The sequence below is a fragment of the Piliocolobus tephrosceles genome, chromosome 13 (genome assembly GCF_002776525.5).
Source record: "Piliocolobus tephrosceles isolate RC106 chromosome 13, ASM277652v3, whole genome shotgun sequence".
Taxonomy (NCBI): Eukaryota; Metazoa; Chordata; class Mammalia; order Primates; family Cercopithecidae; genus Piliocolobus; species Piliocolobus tephrosceles.
The window spans coordinates 93,115,551-93,136,333 of record NC_045446.1 but is presented as its reverse complement, the minus strand read 5'-3'; the positions used below and the strand labels follow the sequence as shown (position 1 = coordinate 93,136,333).

Below are 20,783 nucleotides of genomic sequence, written 5' to 3'. Positions count from 1 at the left end.
CAGCCCGGCTAACATGGTGAAACGCCGTTACTACTAAAAATACAAAAAATTAGCCAAGCGTGGTGGTGGGCGCCTGTAATCCCAGCTACTTGGGAGGCTGAGGCGGAGAATAGCTTAAACTCGGGAGGCAGAAGTTACAGCGAGCCAAGATCGCGCCATTGCACTCCAGCCTGGGCAACAGTGCCAGACTCCGTCTCAAAAAAATAAAAATAAAATAAACAAATAAAAAGATAAAATACTATGTCATCAAAACCACAATGAGATACCACTTCACTCCCACTAGAATGACTACAATTAAAAAGATACATAACAACCAGAGTTGGCAAGGACATGGAAAAACAGGAACCCTCCTACATTACTGGTGGGAAAGTAAACAATGCGGCCACTTTGGAAAGATTTGTTTGTTTCTCAAATTGCCAAACATAAAGTTACCATAAGACCCAGCAATTCCACTAAAAAAAAACATTGAATTGTACATTTTAAATCAGCAAATTGTACGGTATGTACATAGTATCTTTTAAAGCTGTTATCTGTGAAGCTGTTGAAAAATGCTGTCAAATTGTTAACTCTGAATACTAAAATAGAGAAAAACATTGGTATAAAATACGTAATTCAAAATCTGCTGTAAAAACATCTTCATTTAGTTCTTGCTAAAGTAAGACCTACATAGCTGCTTTTTGCAACTACTGTGGAGATCTTTTAGATAGAAGGAGCAATTCTGTCAATTAATTCTGCCAAGTTTTGAGTGATTGTCACATTGTTCTATTTAAAAGAAGTATCAAGTCAATCAAAAGATATTGTTCATAAAAATATACTTGATGAGTCATACATATGCAAAGAAATATTTTGAAAGAACAATGTAAAAAATTACAATCAAGTAAAAATTGCAGCAAATATGTATGCCATCATATAAATCAAAAAGATGAAAAAATCTACTATTGTTAGATGAGTAAAAAATAGAATGATACTCCAAAAGTCAACTGGCATTATATATTTAAAGAGGAAAAATGAGTTAGGAAACATATAAGTATGGACATGAAAAATCATTTTGAAATTTATGTAATAATTCTAAATTGTAATGAGCCATCTGAAGATAAATAGACTTCAAAGATGCCATGTGTTCTAATGGCTAAAAAAATGCTGGCTCAGGAATCAAAGACTGTTAACTAGCTGAACAAGTCAATTAGCTACACTTTTCACAATTAAATTTCAGTTTTCAAACCAAAAATATAATGCAGATTATCTTAATCTCTATGATCCATCAATCTCTCAAATTCTACCATACATAACAGAAATAAACTTTAAAATTAGAGTTATATTAAAAGAAGCAGCAATTTGACATTAACATCAAATGTATAGGTCCGATACATATGACAAATGAAATAAGCCAGAATGCTTCACTCCAACATACAAGTGTATTTTCAAAATCATAAATTTAAATACTAAGTAGTCTAACAAAATAGCTTTTCACTCAAAATGTCTAATAAGTATATAAAGCTCCTAAGGAGTCCACGGCAAATTTTTATTATCTGTGTATACCTGCCCTCGTAATCCACTTCTTGTTGTAGTAAAGTTAACCTCAGTAACAATGGAAGCTGCATCCGGTGGAATAAAAGGATTTGGGTTTCTTGTTGATAAAAAGAGGCGAAATTCTTCATTGTAGTCAATAATTTTGTCACCTATTTGTACCACATAACGTGGTCCTATTTTTTAAAAAAAACACAATTAGTTGGTCTGAATCTTCTGTATTTTGCTATACAATATTTGAAATATAATTTTAAAGTACTTCTAAATATAGGCTTTTCAACAGAGTCTAAGACAGTAAAAGTTGGGCTACCTGAGATACTGTTAGCAGAATGTTCTATTAATCAGCACTTATGCAAGCAATGAAAAATAATATTCACTAAGAAGATCCTGGGATACTGAAGCACCCAAGGAATATCTATTCACATCCAGTATGGTTTTAACATTAATATGTTTCATATTCCAAATTTCTCTGAAATGGCTGATTATAGATGACAAAAATAGAAATCCTCAATTATATCTTTACTTCTAAATTCATCATTTTAAAAGTGGTTATTGCACTAGTATTTAAGATACAGTATTTGAAAACAGAATGATGGTTAAAAAAACAAAGATTATCAACATGTGTAAACTGAAAAATACACATTATCAACAAAATGAAAGAGCAACCTACAAACTTGGAAAGAGCTATTTATAAACCATACATCAGATAAGGGGTTAATATCCAAAATATATAAAGAAAAAACTCATACAACTCAATAGCAGAAAGACGAATAACCTGATTAAAAAGCAGGCAAAGGACCTGAATAGACATTTCTCCACAACAGCTACATGAAAAGATGCTCAACATCACTTATCATGAGGAAATGCAAATCAAAACCACCATGAGATATCACCTCACACCTGTTATGATGGGTATTATCAAAAAGACAAGAGATAACAAATGTTGGTGAAGGTATGGAGAAAAGGGAATTGTTGGTAGGAATGAAGACCAGTGCAGCCATTATGAAAAACAATAGGAAGGTTCCTAAAGAAATTAAAAATAGAACTACCACATGACCTAGCAATCTTTTTTCTGGGTATCCGCCGAAAGGAAATGAAGTCACCACCTCCTACAGATATCTGCACTCCCATTTCTTCACAGCACTATTCACAGCAGCCAAGACATGGGAACAACCTAAATGTCCATCAACAGATCGGATAAAGAAAATGTGGGTCAGGTATGGTTGCTCATGCCTGTAATCGCATCATTTTGGGAGGTTGAGACAGAAGGACCACTTGAGACCAGAAGTTCAAGATCCATCTGGGAAACTTACTGAGAACTCATCTTTGCAAAAAAAAATTTTTTTAATTAGCTAGGCATGATGGTATGTGCCTATAGTTCAACATACTCAGGAGGCTGAGGCCAGAGGATCATTTGAGCCCAAGAGTTCGAGGTTACAGTGAGCTGTGATCACATCACTGTACTCACTCCTGGGCAACAGAGTCAGACCCCGTTCTAAAAAACAGAAAGGAAAAGAAAAGAAAACATGATGTGTATACACAAACACCCACACACACACAGTGGAATAATATTCAGTCATAAAAAAGAAGTAGATCCTGCCATTTGCCATAACATGTATAAACCTGGAAAACATTATACTAAGTAAAGTAGGCCAGACATAGACAGAAAATTCCTGCTTGATCTCAAATATACAGACAGAGAATAAAATAGTATTTACCAGGGGTAGGTAGCAGGCGAACGAAGGAGGGGATGGGAGATGTAGTCAAAGAATACAAAATAGCAGATATGTAGGATGATTAAGTCTAAAAATCCAATGTACAACATCAGGACTATAGGTAACAAAACTCTATTGCATTTGGGATGCTTTGCTAAAAGAGTAGAGTTTAGCTGCTCTTCAAACACAAAAAGGGGGCTAGCTGTGTAAATTGATAGATAACGTTAATTTGCTTTACTACAGTAAAGCATTTTATGATCTATATGTATCCCATAATATAATGCTGTAAACCTTAAATATGCACAATAAAATATATTTTAAAAAACACACCAACAAAAAAGTTGAAAGTTAAAGAACAGAAAAGTACATACCATGTAAATACTAGCCAAAAAAGTTAGTGTAACCACTCTAATATCAGACTCTAAAACTTGAAACATTTCTAGAGATAAAGAGCATTTCATAATGATAAATAAGACAACGAATAGAAAGATAACACATTTCCAAAAATGTATGCATCTAATAACAAAGCTTTCAAAATATTTAAAACGAGAATTGATAGAACTAAAAGACAAATTCAAAATCACAGAAACTTTAGGATACTTATCTCAATATATGATAAAGCAAAGAGAAAAAAAGAAATTAGGGCATAGATTTGAACATCACAATTAACAAACTTGACACTATTAATTAACCTGTACAGAAAATTAAACCAAGGAAGAGCAAAATTCATACAATTTTCAACTTTCATGAAACATTTATAAAAATTAACCAAATGCCAGAACAGAAAGACGGCTCAACAGAATTCAAAAAATTAAAATACTTTACAATAAGTTCTATGACTAAGTGGAGATAAGCTACACATCAATAACAAATATGTAACTAGAAAATCTCCAACCACCTGAAAATTAAACAACAAAATGCTAAGTAATTTATGAGTCAAAAAAAGAAACTAAAACCTGGGTAGGAAGATGAAGAAGGGCTTAAAGGAAAATTAATAGACATAAATGCATATATTAGAAAAAAGAAAAGACTATCAATATTTTGATTTTCTGTTTCAAAAATCTAGAAAAGACTAAATAAAATCTGGAGAAAGTAATAGGAATGAAACAATAAAGAGCAACATCAATATTAAAATACAGTACAGAAAATCAACATTAAAAGTTGGTTAGCTAAACATAGACTTGGGAAATATGGGAACATTAGATAGTGGAGATTCCAAAAGTGAGGGTGGATCACGGGCTAAAAAACTTCCTCTTGGGTACTATGTCCACTATCTGGGTGATGTGATCAATAGAAGTCCAAACACAGCATCATGCAATATACCCTTGTTAAACAAACCTGCATATGTCCCCTGTGAATCTAAAATTAAAATTTAAAAAATTGAAAATTGGTATTTTGAAAAGATTAGTAAAATTGATAAATCCCTATCAAGATTAATCCATGAAAAGGATAATAAAAATTATCAATATCAGGAAAAATGAAACACCATTACAAAGCCAACAGACATTGAAAAGATGAGAATATTATTTAAAATATATACTATGCGATAATTTCGATAAAACAATCACCTAAAAAATATAACGTAACCAAAGCTGACAGACACATAAAAAAACACAATACGAGCAAAACAAAGTAAAACCAGTGTTTAAAGAGCCATAGCTCACGTTTACCAGCTCTTTACAATGAAAGATAGAACATCACGGGAAATTGTGCATTGTGTCAGTAAAAAGGAATTAATAGAGGCTTCTTAATAGGATTTTGGCTTGTGTTAGGTGATTTATAAATAATTCAAGAAAAATGTACTTTTCCTGGGAATTGGGTATGATCAGAAAGAGCAAACAATGGTTTGATATCATAATTTTTATGTAGGAGGTAAAAGAAATGGAGTGGGACTAAACTGTAATTGGTAAAGAAGAAAGAGTCATATTAACTGGGATAAGAGAATGTTTGGTTATTTTTGTGTTATGGAAAGTATTCCTGTTTTTTGTGCTCAAACATGACTGTGGTCAGAGAGTGACCTCTCTAATGTTGGTGTTTTGTGAAATGATTTATGTTCAACAGGAGTACACAAAGGCCAAGCTATTAGAATCTGGCCAGATCTCAGTCTAGAGTAGTTAGGTGCTACTTTTTTTCTTTCTCATTTGCTCAAAGTACAAAAAAAGCAAAACTTCTCCATGCTGTTATAAGTTCGGAATGTGGTTATCCTTGTGGAGCAGGGGTGTGCTAAATAAGAGGGCTTCTGGAGTGCTAATAAAGCTCTTATGTCTTGGTTTGGGTGTTTATACAGGTGTATTCAATTTGTAAAAACTCAGTAGCTATAAATTTAGGTATTCTTTTCTTTATGCATATTTATATTTACATAAAAAATTAAAATAAAAAATAAATGCTGTTCTTTGGTGAGTAGAACTAGTCATGGGAGGGGAGGAACAGAATGCTGCTGCACTTCTGTATCATTTGACTTTATAACCCATGTGTGTACTACTTTGATACAACATTTTTGAAAATATTTTAAAATAAATATTTTATTGTCTAAAAAAGACTCTTCAGTGTAAGTCTCATCTCTTACAGAAAATATCAAATGTACAACTAGAGAGACCAATACAGTCTTAACTGTATGAATTCTTAATTTACATTGGAATTAACTTGTGATGCAGTTAATTTTGATTACTTTTTTCCTCTGAACACAAAATCTGTATTGTACTTTAGATAAATAACTAAAGACAGAATGATTAGGCACAGGTACAAGATTTGGTCTCTGGATCCTTGCCAGGGAAAGTGCCAATTTACATGGCTATTGTTGTTTTCTGAACCAACATCAGGCTTGGGTATTTTTTGTTGTTATTGTTTGTTTTTTTCAGTCAACATGTATAATAGAATGAATATTTGGGGTTCTTGGATACATGAATATATTTAGATGCATTCATAGTGATATCTTTGGTTACTTCTATAACAATCAGATAAAGATTCAGGCAAGATCAACCTATAAGGTATACCCAAATACTATCAATATTTACAGCTGAAAGAAATGTATTCTGACAGAAAGTGAAAAAGAATCTGTATTTTTACACCAGGCAGGGGTGCTCCACAATTTCATCTGTCTGAATTTTGGAAACTAATGCTGCTTGAAGTTTTACTATGACCATTCAAATTTAAACCAGGCAGTGGCCACCATAGATTCCATAGTACCTGACATAACAATGACTATAAAAACTGCTGTCATAACTGATACTTAGTATGTAGACTGGGATATTGTTAATTATTACTAATTATTTATTTTTTATATTCTTTTGGGAAGAAGACCAAAATCAGTTCAGCTATTATACGCAGGACACCTTTATAGGTCCAAACTCTTCAGAAATATATTATCAACTGAGATAGATGAATTAGATGAATTCAAGTACCATGAGAACCTCTACATAGGTCCAAATTCCATTCCATTATATAGATACAATTTTGATAATGGTCTCCAGTGGGAAAACTTTTCAAATCGTATTGCATACCACTCAGGCACAACTAACTCAAGATGAATGGGACTTAATAAAAGGCAAATCTAAATCTCTGGCACACAAAGAAGGAAATAAAGATTTCACAAGGAGATATCCCACAGCCCACTATAGACAAACTGCTTACTTTACAGCCACTGAATACAAAGAAAGAAAGATAACTAACATCTGAATACCCTCTTGATCTATAAAAAGCAGCATGTTCCATCCCTGGAAATTTTACCATAGCCCCTATATCTTGTACACAAATGTGGCTAGGTTTAAATCACAGCCCTTGCAAGAGGCAGCTTTGGAAGTAATTGAGGCAACTGTAAATCAATCCTTGTCTTTGGTCCCTATATCCTTCAGGTACACAGAATTACAGATATTTACAAATAATCTCACAGATGAGCAAATCCAATGCAATGCTATACCCATCAACTAGCCACAAGTACAATTTCTGGCAATCGATAGCATTGAATATTCTGTACAATGAGCTCACTTCAAGTAGTGCTCCTGGCTAGAAAACATGCCACTCTGAGACCAACTAAAATATACCTGTCCAGAGACTCATGGGTTGGAACTAGGGAACTAGATTAAGGTCTCTCAACCTTAGCATTATTGACAATTTGTGCTGAGAAATTATTTGTTGTAGGTAGTTGTCCTGTCCATTTTAAGATGTCTCTAGCATAGTGGCCCTCCACTCCAGCTGTGACACCCAAAAATGTCTCCTGACATTGCCAAATATTCTCTAGGAGACAAAACTGCTCCTAACAGAAAAACACTGATCTACCAGTCTTCAGGCCATTGGGTCACCCAGATGCAATTGGACTACGAAAGACACATCCATATGAAGAAATACCTTTTGAAAACAGAGACAACAATCAATCACAAATTTAACCTTTATGTTGCATATACATATATGCCTGTCTCTGAAGCACCCATGCCTAAAGAGAGGCATCTGGACTAAAAGAACCAAGCACAAATGTTTAGCTGTCATCTCTAGTATAATTCCTGGTTCCATACTCAAACTCAACATGGAAATAAAACAACCATAAAGGACTGGAATGCTTAATGAAAAATACTTTTGATGTCTACTGTTCATAAAACTTAAAACTATTAGCCAACTACACTAGCCTCTCCCTGAACAACTTCTATACAGTTAGCTGGTCCAATTGTCTTCAACTATTTACCAACTGCAAATTGCCACATCTACCTTCTGCCTTGGCTGAGCTCCTAAGCACATAGGAAACAAAGTTGAAAAAAAAAAAAAAAAAAAGAGAGAGAGAGAAAGAAAGAGAATTTGAATTGGACCATTTAGTCCATTTACATTTAAGGTTAAAATTGTTATGTGTGAACTTGATCCTGTCATTGTGATATTAGCTGGTTATTTTGCTCGTTAGTTGATAGAGTTTCTTGTTAGCATCAATGGTCTTTACATTTTGGCATGTTTTTGTAATGGCTGGTACCGGTTGTTCCTTTCCATGTTTAGTGCTTCCTTCAGGATCTCTTGTAGGGCAGGTCTGGTGGTAACAAAATCTCTAAGCATTTGATGAAACTTAGTTTGGCTGGATATGAAATTCTGGGTTTAAAATTCTTTTAAGAATGTTGAATATTGGCCCCCACTCTCTTCTGGCTTGGAGAGTTTCTGCCGAGAGATCTGCTGTTAGTCTGATGGGCTTCTCTTTGTGGGTAACCCGATCTTTCTCTCTGGCTGCTCTTAACATTTTTTTCCTTTATTTCAACTTTGGTGAATCTGACAATTATGCATCTTGGAGTTGCTCTTCTCGAGGAGTATCTTTGTGGTGTTCTTTGTATTTCCTGAATTTGAATGTTGGCCTGCCTTACTAGGTTGGGGAAGTTCTCCTGGATGATATCCTGAAGAGTGTTTTCTAACTTGGTTTCATTTTCCCGCTCATTTTCGGGTACACCAATCAGACGCAGATTTGGTCTTTTCACATAATCCCATATTTCTTGAAGGCTTTGTTCATTTCTTTTTCCTTTTTTTTTCTCTAGACTTCTCTTCTCGCTTCATTTCAGTCATTTGATCTTCAATCATTGATTCTCTTTCTTCCAGTTGATCGAGTCAGTTACTGAAGCTTATGTATTTGTCACATATCTCTTGTGTCATGGTTTTTATCTCTATCAGTTCGTTTATGGCCTTCTCTGTATTGATTATTCTAGTTATCCATTCTTCCATTCTTTTTTCAAGATTTTTAGTTTCTTTGCGCTGGGTACATAGCTTTTGGATAAAGAGTCAAGACCCATCACTTTGCTATATTCAGGAGACCCGTCTCACATGCAGAGACACACATAAGCTCAAAATAAAGGGATGGAGGAAGATCTACCAAGCAAATGGAGAACAAAAAAAAGTGGGGGTTACAATCCAACTCTCTGATAAAACAGACTTTAAACCATCAAAGATCAAAAGAGACAAAGAAGGCCATCACATAATGGTAAAGGGATCAATTCAACAGGAAGAGCTAACTATCCTAAATATATATGCACCCAATACAGGAGCACACAGATTCATAAAGCAAGTCCTTAGAGAATTATAAAGAGACTTAGACTCCCATACAATAATAATGGGAAACTTCAACACCCCATTGTCAACATTAGACAGATCAACGAGACAGAAAGTTAACAAGGATATCCAGGAATTGAACTCAACTCTGCACCAAGTGGACCTAATAGACATCTACAGAACTCTCCACCCCAAATCAACAGAATATACATTCTTCTCAGCACCACCTCGCACTTATTCCAAAATTGACCACATAATTGGAAGTAAAGCACTCCTCAGCAAATGTACAAGAACAGAAATTATAACAAACTGTCTCTCAGACCACACTGCAATCAAACTAGAACTCAGGACTAAGAAAATCAATCAAAACCGCTCAACTACATGGAAACTGAACAAACCTGCTCCTGAATGATTACTGGGTACATAATGAAATGAAGGCAGAAATAAAGATGTTCTTTGAAACCAATGAGAACAAAGATACAACATACCAGAATCTCTGGGACACATTTAAAGCAGTGTGTAGAGGAATATTTACAGCACTAAATGCCCACAAGAGAAAGCAGGAAAGATCTAAAATTGACACCCTAACATCACAATTAAAAGAACTAGAGAAGCAAGAGCAAACACATTCAAAAGCTAGCAGAAGGCAAGAAATAACTAAGATCAGAACAGAACTGAAGGAGATAGAGACACAAAAAATCCTACAAAAAATCAATGAATCCAGGAGCTGGTTTTTTGAAAAGATCAACAAAATTCATAGACCGCTAGCAAGACTAATACAGAAGAAAAGAGAGAAGAATCAAATAGACACAATAAAAAATGATAAAGGGGATATCACCACCAACCCCACAGAAATACAAACTACCATCAGAGAATACTATAAACACCTCTACGCAAATCAACTAGAAAATCTAGAAGAAATGGATAATTTCCTGGACACTTACACTCTCCCAAGACTAAACCAGGAAGAAGTTGAATCCCTGAATAGACCAATAGCAGGCTCCAAAATTGAGGCAATAATTAATAGCCTACCAACCAAAAAAAGTCCATGACTAGACAGATTCACAGCTGAATTCTACCGGAGGTACAAGGAGGAGCTGGTACCATTCCTTCTGAAACTATCCAAACAATAGAAAAAGAGGGAAACCTCCCTAACTCATTTTATGAGGCCAACATCATCCTGATACCAAAGCCTGGCAGAGACACAAGAAAACAAGAGAATTTTAGACCAATATCCCTGATGAACATTGATGCAAAAATCCTCAATAAAACACTGGCAAACTGGATTCAGCAGCACATCAAAAAGCTTATCAACCATGATCAAGTGGGCTTCATCCCTGGGATGCAAGGCTGGTTCAACATTCACAAATCAATAAACGTAATCCAGCATATAAACAGAACCAAAGACAAGAACCACATGATCATCTCAATAGATGCAGAAAAGGCCTTTGACAAAATTCAACAGCCCTTCATGCTAAAAACTCTCAATAAATTCGGTATTCATGGAACGTATCTCAAAATAATAACAGCTATTTATGACAAACCCACAGCCAATATCATACTGAATGGCAAAAACTGGAAGCATTCCCTTTGAAAACTGGCACAAGACAGGGATGCCCTCTCTCACCACTCCTATTCAACACAGTGTTGGAAATTCTGGCTAGGGTAATCATGCAAGAGAAAGAAATCAAGGGTATTCAGTTAGGAAAACAAGAAGTCAAATTGTCTCTGTTTGTAGATGACATGATTGTATATTTAGAAAACCCTATCATCTCAGCCCAAAATCTCTGTAAGCTGATAAGCAACTTCAGCAAAGTCTCAGGATATAAAATTGATGTGCAAAAATCACAGGCATTCTTATACACCAGTAACAGACAAACAGAGAGCCAAATCAGGAATGAACTTCCATTCACAATTGCTTCAAAGAGAATAAAATACCTAGGAATCCAACTTACAAGGGATGTAAAGGACCTCTTCAAGGAGAACTACAAACCACGGCTCAGTGAAATCAAAGAGGACACAAACAAATGGAAGAACATACCATGCTCATGGATAGGAAGAATCAATATCATGAAAATGGCCATACTGCCCAAGGTAATTTATAGATTCAATGTCATTCCCATCAAGCTACCAATGACTTTCTTCACAGAATTGGAAAAAACTGCTTTAAAGTTCATATGGAACCAAAAAAGAGCCTGCATTGCCAAGATAATCCTAAGTCAAAAGAACAAAGCTGGAGGCATCATGCTACCTGACTTCAAACTATACTACAAGGCTACAGTAACCAAAACAGCATAGTACTGGTACCAAAACAGAGATGTAGACCAATGGAACAGAAAAGAGCCCTCAGAAATAATACCACACATCTACGGCCATCTGATCTTTGACAAACCTAACAAAAAGAAGAAATGGGGAAAGGATTCCCTATTTAATAAATGGTGCTAGGAAAATTGGCTAGCCATAAGTAGAAAGCTGAAACTGGATCCTTTCCTTACTCCTTATACGAAAATTAATTCAAGATGGATTAGAGACTTAAATGTTAGACCTAAAACCATAAAAACCCTAGAAGAAAACCTCGGTAACACCATTCAGGACATAGGCATGGGCAAGGACTTCATGTCTAAAACACCAAAAGCAACGGCAACAAAAGCCAAAATTGATAAATGGGATCTAATTAAACCAAAGAGCTTCTGCACAGCAAAAGAGACTACCGTCAGAGTGAACAGACAACCTACAGAATGGGAGAAAAATTTTGCAATCTACTCATCTGACAAAGGGCTAATATCCAGAACCTACAAAGAACTCAAACAAATTTATGAGAAAAAAACAACCCCACCAAAAAGTGGGCAGAGGGTATCAAAAGAAGACATGCATACAGCCAACAGATACATGAAAAAATGCTCATCATCACTGGCCATAAGAGAAATGCAAATCAACACTACAATGAGATACCATCTCACACCAGTTAGAATGGCAATCATTAAAAAGTCAGGAAACAACAGGTGCTGGAGAGGATGTGGAGAAATAGGAACACTTTTATACTGTTGGTGGGATTGTAAACTAGTTCAACCATTGTGGAAAACAGTATGGCAATTCCTCAAGTATCTAGAACTAGAAATATCATATGACCCAGCCATCCCATTACTGGGTATATACCCAAAGGATTATAAATCATGCTGCTATAAAGACACATGCACACTTATGTGTATTGCAGCACTATTCACAATTCCAAAGACTTGGAATCAACCCAAATGTCCATCAGTGACAGACTGGATTAAGAAAATGTGGCACATATATACCATGGAATACTACACAGCCATGAAAAAGGATGAGTTTGTGTCCTTTGTAGGGACATGGATGCAGCTGGAAACCATCATTCTCAGCAAACTATCGCAAGAACAGAAAACCAAACACTGCATGTTCTCACTCATAGGTGGGAATTGAACAATGAGATCACTTGAACTCTGGAAGGGGGACATCACACACTGAGGCCTATTATGGGGAAGGGGGAGGGGTGAGGGATGGCACTGGGAGCTATACCTGATGAAAATCATGAGTTGATGGGTGCTGACGAGCTAACGGGTGCAGCACACCAACATGGCACAAGTATACATATGTAACAAACCTGCATGTTGTGCACATGTACCCTAGAACTTAAAGTATAATTAAAAAAAAAAAAAGAGAATTTGAAGAAGTATACCTTGCTCTTCTATGATCAATAAATACTTAAGAAGATTTCTGAAGAGCATAAATTTGTAGAAGAGAAGTACATTCGATTCCTGTATTTATGTCTGCTTTAAACACAGTAAGTAGAAAAGCAATTCATATATCTTAGATTAAGGACACTGGGATGTAAACAAACTTGGCACAAACTTTGTTTTATGTGTTCTAGGACTACCATCCTCTGTCCCCAGAGTTAACGTATGATGAAAAAATGGCAACTCATGTGTAACTTATCACTCTTGAAAAGGACAATATCTGGGATATACACAAAGGGAATTATAGACTAGAGTGACATGAATACACCCAACCCTGGGGAGAAGATGGAAAAAGTAAGATGGGGCAATGATTAACTCTCTTTTCCTAATTCTGACATAAACAAGTTGACCTAAATAACCTTGCACAACTACCTAGAACAGCTCAAAATGTGAACCAATCATGATATAAAATTTATCACTCTTTTCAAGGGATCTAGTCAACACTCTATACACAGACAATGCCACATAAACCATTAAAACCTAACACTAACCAGAACTCACGGAGATTTATATTTAATGAGTCCTTCAGGACTACCGTATAGAATGAAGAATGTCAAATTGAGATGGCCCTAAAGGTTCATTTTCTCCTCCTTAAGATAGCATAGCAAGAAACTAGCTCAGCAGATCTGAGTTACCCCCAACAGAAGGACCAGAAACTGAGCTCTGCAAGACAACCGCACTCTAGCAAGGTCACTTTCTTGATTACAAAGCTTCTCTTGTTATATAGTAGCTCAGCTATTCCCTGCCCTTTATGCCCATAAAATATATTAAGAGGATAATGTTACAAAGGCAAAGGTCCCACTACTTGAGTTCTCATAACATATCAACCAGTACTAGGCCAAGCATATCTACATGAGGGACAATAGATCATTAAAGAACAGTGCACACTTTGTTATTTCTCTGCCTTGCCCCAGTAACACCAATTTTCTATTTAAAGTTTGCTGTGTTAGCAACATACGTAGCATACATACATGTACATATATGTACATGTCTATATATGTATATGTATACGCTTTGCATGATATGCTCTTTAAGTTTCTAGGAATCGCTTTCTAATAATCCAAGACTGGGCTGGGTTCCTACGCAGAAAAGAGTTAACATAGCAATCCTGAGACTCTTTAGAAAGGGCTGTTTAAAGTTGGCCCATAACCGGCACCTGGGAACTTAGATTTTGGGAGAGTTCGCACCATCCTCAGAACTCAAAAAAGTGGCTCACTGTGCCTAAACTGTTTGTACAAAAAATATGGTTTATGCTACACCTGCTTTCCTTCAGGGAGTCTAGAATTCTGTAATGTGCTAGGGAGAATGTGCTTACATAATCAACCCCCAGTAAACTATGGGTACTAGGTCTCTACTGAGCTTCCCTGATAAGTAACATTTTACACATATTGTCACAACTTATTGCTAAAGGAATTAAGCCCATCATGTGTGACACTACTGCAAGAGGACTCTTGAAAGCTTGCACCTGGTTTAATTACTTACTTTGGAAATTTTAAAAATATTTACACTCTGGAAAGTGTCAATTATTTACCTTGAGCAACCAGATCTCGTCTCAATAACGGATAAAGAACAGGTTCTACACCATCCATCTCTTGTATAACAAGGGTTTTCCCAAAACGTACTGCTAATTCAAGAGCTGTGATAAAGTTACTATCCTAATTGAATAAAAGAAAAATATTAATTCTTTTATTACTTTAATTTTATAAACATCCTTAAAGATTATGAATGAAGATATTAACAGGAATAATATGAATGTTTAAAAATTTAATATGCATGTTAACAATTCAAATTATTGATTACTGTTTTTCTACTCATAAATATTTGGTAATGATTTTAGTTGAATAAATTATCAAAAAAATTTCACAATTTAAATACACAAATAGGAAAAATAAGAGTTTTAACATTTTTAAAATTGTGGTTAAAAAAGAAATCCACATAATCTGAGATCTAACCTCTTTACCAATATTTAGGTGTACAGTACAGAATTGTTAACTATGAGCACAATGTTGCAAAACAGATCTCTAGAACTTTTTCATCTTGTATGACTGTAACCACTGAATAGTAACTCTGTATTTCCCCCAAAATACAAAAGCCTTTCTTCAATTTTCTACAGTAATTTCAAAATGTTATAGAAACACAACTTCAAATTCTATATGCAATAAATTATTCACCTAGGTATTAATAAGAACCCTACTTTGCTTATGTTCAGAATCACACATTGAATGGGGGAAAAAAGGCAAGATGATGAATTCTAGTAAACTTTTCTTGGTGGATAGGTCTAATAATTCTGAAAAGAACCTTCAGACAAAATTCAATAATCAAGAATTTTAAGGCTTTCTAGATAGGGAAGGAGTAGTTTTAAATATCACTCCAGGCATGTGTCTGTGTGTGTATGTGTGGTGTGTGTGTATGTGTGGTGTGTGTGTATATATATGTGTGTATGTACATATATATAACAGTAACTATATAGCTACTTCTATGGATATAACTATAACTATATATATAGTACCTATATGCATATACCTATAACCATAGATATATATGTAGTTATATACTTACATGTATATAAGATATATAATATAGTTATATACTTAAATGTATATAACTATAACTTGATTTATAGTACTTATAATGTATATAACTATATAGAGATATACAGTATAGTTACTTATATGTATATGACTGTATATCTATAACTATATGTAATATTATATATAATATTGCAAACCATAAGTGATTATTAAAGTATTTTTATATATTATCTAATTTGTAATTATTCTTACCACAAAAAAATTAGGTAGATAGCCCCATTTTACAAGTAAAGTAACTTTTAGAGGTAATTTTTGAAACACCTGAAAATTATGTATGAAAATTAATCATATACTAGTCTTCCTTTAAAAAAATAATAAAAACCTAACCAAAAATAATTTCCTCTGCAAGATAAACATGAAACTGAGAAGTCACTACCCAAAAGACTATGATACATTTCACTGAACAATTATCAAATCTTGGGATACATTAAAGATGTCTGTCAATGATTTAAAGAAATTGGAAATTATGAGAGGCATTCAGAGGTAAATATGCTAAAAGGCTAGAAGGCTTTTCTCAGTCTCAAAGCTAACTTAGAAGCTCCTACTCCTACAGCCTCATACACTTGCGTCATTAGTCATGACTTACTGTAAAGCTTATTTAATTGTTTCTCTAACCTACTAGACTGTCATCTTCATAAGGGAAGGAACTTACTATTAAATTCCCAGGGCTTAGATCAATACCCAGAATCAAATAAATATTCTTATCTCTGTTTTACAAAGTAGAAAACTGAAGCTAAGAGTTATATCTCTCACCCCAGGTCCCACACAATAGGACCCAGTGTTTAATCTATGTTTTCTGATTATAGACTCAAAGATCTTTGCACTATAAGAGGTCATTCCTAATCGGTATGTAAATTATAAGTAATACATACCTGCTGATTGATAACTTCTAAACGTGAGTCTTTCAAATGTGTTTTTAACCACTCTGTAGCTTGGGAAGAAGGATCTATAAGAAATGGGCACACTCGACTCTAGTTCAAAAAAAAGGAAAAGCAATGTTTTTTAATGATTATAAGCTTTCATTTAAATGGAAATAGTTTTCTAGAAATTATAAATCAATTACTAAATGATCTTTTCTCTCAAGCTTTGGAGAACATAAATATACAACCATGAAAAAGAAACAAAAATACAGTTTTTAACTGCATCAGAAGCCATATTAATAAATTTTCAGTGACCAGGAGTTAATATTAGGTAATTACATTTAGCCAGAGTATAGAGAGTACAGTCCTACTTAACACAAAATAACACAGAAAATGTGTACCAACATTATGCTAAGCAAGAGCTTTAGTCTCAAGCTGATGTCATTTGCACCATTCTTTTTGGCTTTTAAAATACACAAATTATTCCCTATCTATCTATTTATCTATCTATCTATACATACAGTATACATATATATTGGTTTTTTGAATAAAAACTATAAAGGCCATAAAAAGAAATATGAGCAAATCATTAAAATACTGCTGATTATCAATATAATTGCTTACATTTTAAGACATTAATTCTTCTAAAGCAGTACATATCTAATATTACTAAAGGAGTACCCTAGAAGAGAAAATTACATGGACTGTAGGTTAAGATCTAATGAATGAACTAACAACTAAATACATACAGAACATCCTGCACTAATTAAATTCTAAAAAAAAAGGAAGTTTAGGCCTGGTGCGGTGGCTCAAGCCTATAATTCCAGCACTTTGGGAGGCTGAGGCGGATGGATCACGAGGTCAAGAGATCAAGACCATCCTGGCCAACACGGTGAAACCCCGTCTCTATTTAAAATACAAAAATTAGTCAGGTGTGGTGGCACACAACTGTAGTTTCAGCTACTTGGGAGGCTGAGGCAGGAGAATCACTTGAACCCTGGAGGCAGAGGCTGCAGTGAGCCAAGATCGTCCCACTGAACTCCAGCCTGGCAACAGAGTGAGACTCCATCTCAAAAAAAAAAGGGAATTAGACACCAGTGAAAATGCCCTCCACACACAATGGTACTTAGTAGACAGAAGAAAGCCAATTACATATGTATAAAATATATACCATAAATGATAAATTTAAAAGTCATCTAACAATCATTGCTACCTAGTAAAATTTAAACCGATCTAATTTTTCTTAAGTTTTCACATTTATTTGAAAAATATAATAGAATTGTGTGCTATAAGAGTAAGAGAACACATATGAAAGTCAGAGTAAGATGAACACTTAGAATGGGGTACAGCAATCCCCCTTATCAATAATTTCCTTTCATAGTTTCAGTTACCCATGGTCAACCACAGTCCAAAAATAGGTGAGTACAGTACAATATGTTATTTTGACAGGCAGAAAGAAAAACTACATTCACTTAATTTTTATTACAGTATACTGTTATAGTTGTTCTATTTTATCATTATTGTTGTTAATCTCTTACTGTGTATAACTTATACACTGAACTTTATTATAGTCTGTATGTTTAGGAAAAAAACATAGTATGTATGTATATATATGCATGTACGTATAACACAGTATGTATGTGTGTTATAAAAATGTATAACCCCGTGTGTACATATGTGTGTGTGTGTGTGTATATATATATGGGTTCAGTACTACCCGAACTTTCAGGCATCCACTGAGGGTCTTGGAACACATCCCCAGGAGAAAAGGGGGGAACATTGTATATCTAATAAGAGCATACATGTTATCTCAGTGGCACACCAAGAGGGAGGGAGATAGTGGGGATTATCTGCCCTGTGGACGAATAGTTTTGTATCACCAATGTTGTTTAGAATTGCTAGCACATGGTGATAATAAAGAGATGAATGACTTTAAAACAGCTTTATTAGTATTTTAAAATTCTCCACAAACAAGGTACCTTGTTGTCACTTGCACCCACAGTAGACTGCTCCTATCATACCTCCTGCCATGTTACACTGTATGATCATCACCCAGCATCTATTACCAGAGGTTTCACTTACTGCTCCATCATGTAAATGTACTACTCGAAGCACAATGACGTGGTTAGCAAATAGCCTGTGAAGTGTTACCATGGCGCTGCACCTAGGTTTTTGATCTAATTTTATGCTAGCATTCAATAGCAAATATTTCACAATTCTGCATTTTGCCTAACTACAAAAGTAATTATTTTAAATTTTTAAAAAGTTCTTACCCATGATTTCAAACCAATGATCTGATGCAGTTAAATGAAAAGAAGAAAGGTAATGTTTCAAAATGTTTTTAGCAAAGAAAACATGCTTAAGTTTTTCAAAGGGTATTTACAAGTTTGTTGTCGTCTTATTCATATGTCTCCAGACAGATTAAGATAAGATTTCTATGGTACATTTTATCTCTGTATTCCATGATTAAATATAGTTAAATTCTACAACTATACTCAATCCAAAAATGTTGACCTTTCATTCATTTATTCGTTTGTTCATTAATTCATCTATATGTTGGATAACAACTATAGTAAGATAGTACAAGGAGTACAGAAATCAATAAAATACATTTCCTTAACCTCAATAACTTTACATGTAATAAAGACACAAAAATAAAAAATTCATCATCAAAAGGTGCACAAGTTGCTACTGAAAGATGATAGGTGAAGTTATGGCTAGAAAACAATTCAAGTCAAACTAAGCCAAGAGAGATTAGCTAGGCAAAGAAGTGAAGAAAGCAAAACATTTCAGGCAAAAACAACAGCATGATATAGAGGGGAATAAAAAAGTTTGGAGTATTTGGAAAACTTACAGCACTCTGGTGTAGCTAGAGAAAAATAAATATGGGCAAAGATGATGCATATAAAATGGCAGGAGTAATCTGGAGTCTGTCTGATCATGATCAGCTTTTTATGCTATGTCTAAGGATAATGAAATTTTTATACTGCAGGCAATGAGAAATCACTAAAATACATTAATTGAGGCAATATTATGATCAGATTAATGTTTTAGAAAATCACTCCAACAACAGTAAAGGAAGTGGTACTGGAAACAAGGAACCAGCTGGTATAATGACATATTTATCCAGACACAAAATGATGAAAGCATAAATGAAGTCACTGGCAGCAGATGTGATTAAAACAGGATGAATTCATGAGACATTTGAGAAATAGATTTGACAAGATTAGTTGAATAATTAACTGAATGAAAAATGAAAGAGGCATAGTAAGAATGATGTACAGGGTTGTAGCTTGCATTACCAAGAAAAGATTGTGATATCTCTGGTGGTAGAAAATAAGAGAAGCAGGTTCTAGGGAGTGAGAGGGGAAGAAAAATGAGTTTTATAGCAGAGAGCTACCTTGCCTACCCTGCATATCCCTCTAAATGTATTTCTGATGGGTTATCAATATGAGCAGATGATCTAAGTTAACCAATCAGAATCCTTTTGGGAGACTGGCGTATTATCTGTGGTGCAGAGGGAGTGAATGACACATCTTTAGTCTGGAAACATAAAATCTAATAAAGGTAAACATGGAGTCACCAAAGGTCAAGGCTAACAAAGGGTAAAGAGAACCTATCTGAGAATGAACCCATCTCATAAAATGAAGGCAGAGATCTCCTGGTAAAAATTACTTTAATTCAGAAGCTCACCCCAACCTTTTAGGCATCTCAGGTATTTGAAAGCATAAATTGCTAGTTTTTTCCTTTAAATGTGCTACAATTGGCCACAGGAAGATTCTTAACTTAAAGAAAATAAACAATGGTGAGTTTAGTTAAAGGATGATAAATTTTGAGCTGCCTAGGAATCTCAGGTAAAAACATCTAACAGGTAGGTAGAGCTATAGGTCAATAGTTCAGAAGACAGGTTAAAAATACAAGATACACAATCTCTATTTAAATTCTTCTCTCCTTGGAGGGAAAAAAGATTGGGCAAAGGATATTTTTGAAAGAGATAATTTTTAAAACACCTAGTATACTCTATAATGTTGTGTCTATTTTTAACACTTATAAATGGGATAAAAGCAAAAACATTTTATAAATGAAATTAAGCCTATCTCTGGATTCACTAAGGAGAGTTACATTAACAAGAATAATATAAAATAAATAAGGTTACACACACACACACACACACACACACTTCTATGAGAAGTGTATAGACAGGAGCTAGATGGCCTGGGTTTGAATCCTGGCTCTACCACTTGACAGCCATGTGACCTTAGGTAAGTGCATTAACTCTTCTGTGCCTCAATTTCCTTATCTATAAAGGGTATCTAATATGTATCT

At 34.6% G+C, this 20,783-nt stretch overlaps 1 protein-coding gene across 2 annotated transcripts in view; it reads right to left on the bottom strand.

The window, feature by feature from the left end:
- The window catches only part of DYNC2H1 (dynein cytoplasmic 2 heavy chain 1), a 352,433-nt gene that overhangs the window by 201,092 nt on the left and 130,558 nt on the right, over nt 1–20,783 (bottom strand). Inside the window, exons 64-67 of one of the 2 annotated variants that reach the window (XM_023208014.3) lie at nt 18,731–18,751; nt 16,470–16,568; nt 14,538–14,661; nt 1,540–1,703 (exon numbers count right to left, since the gene is read on the bottom strand). In XM_023208014.3, coding sequence (XP_023063782.2) covers nt 1,540–1,703; nt 14,538–14,661; nt 16,470–16,568; nt 18,731–18,751 — 408 coding nt within the window. The remainder of the gene's footprint in view (nt 1–1,539; nt 1,704–14,537; nt 14,662–16,469; nt 16,569–18,730; nt 18,752–20,783) is intronic. The other variant, XM_023208015.3, reaches the window with a different exon arrangement.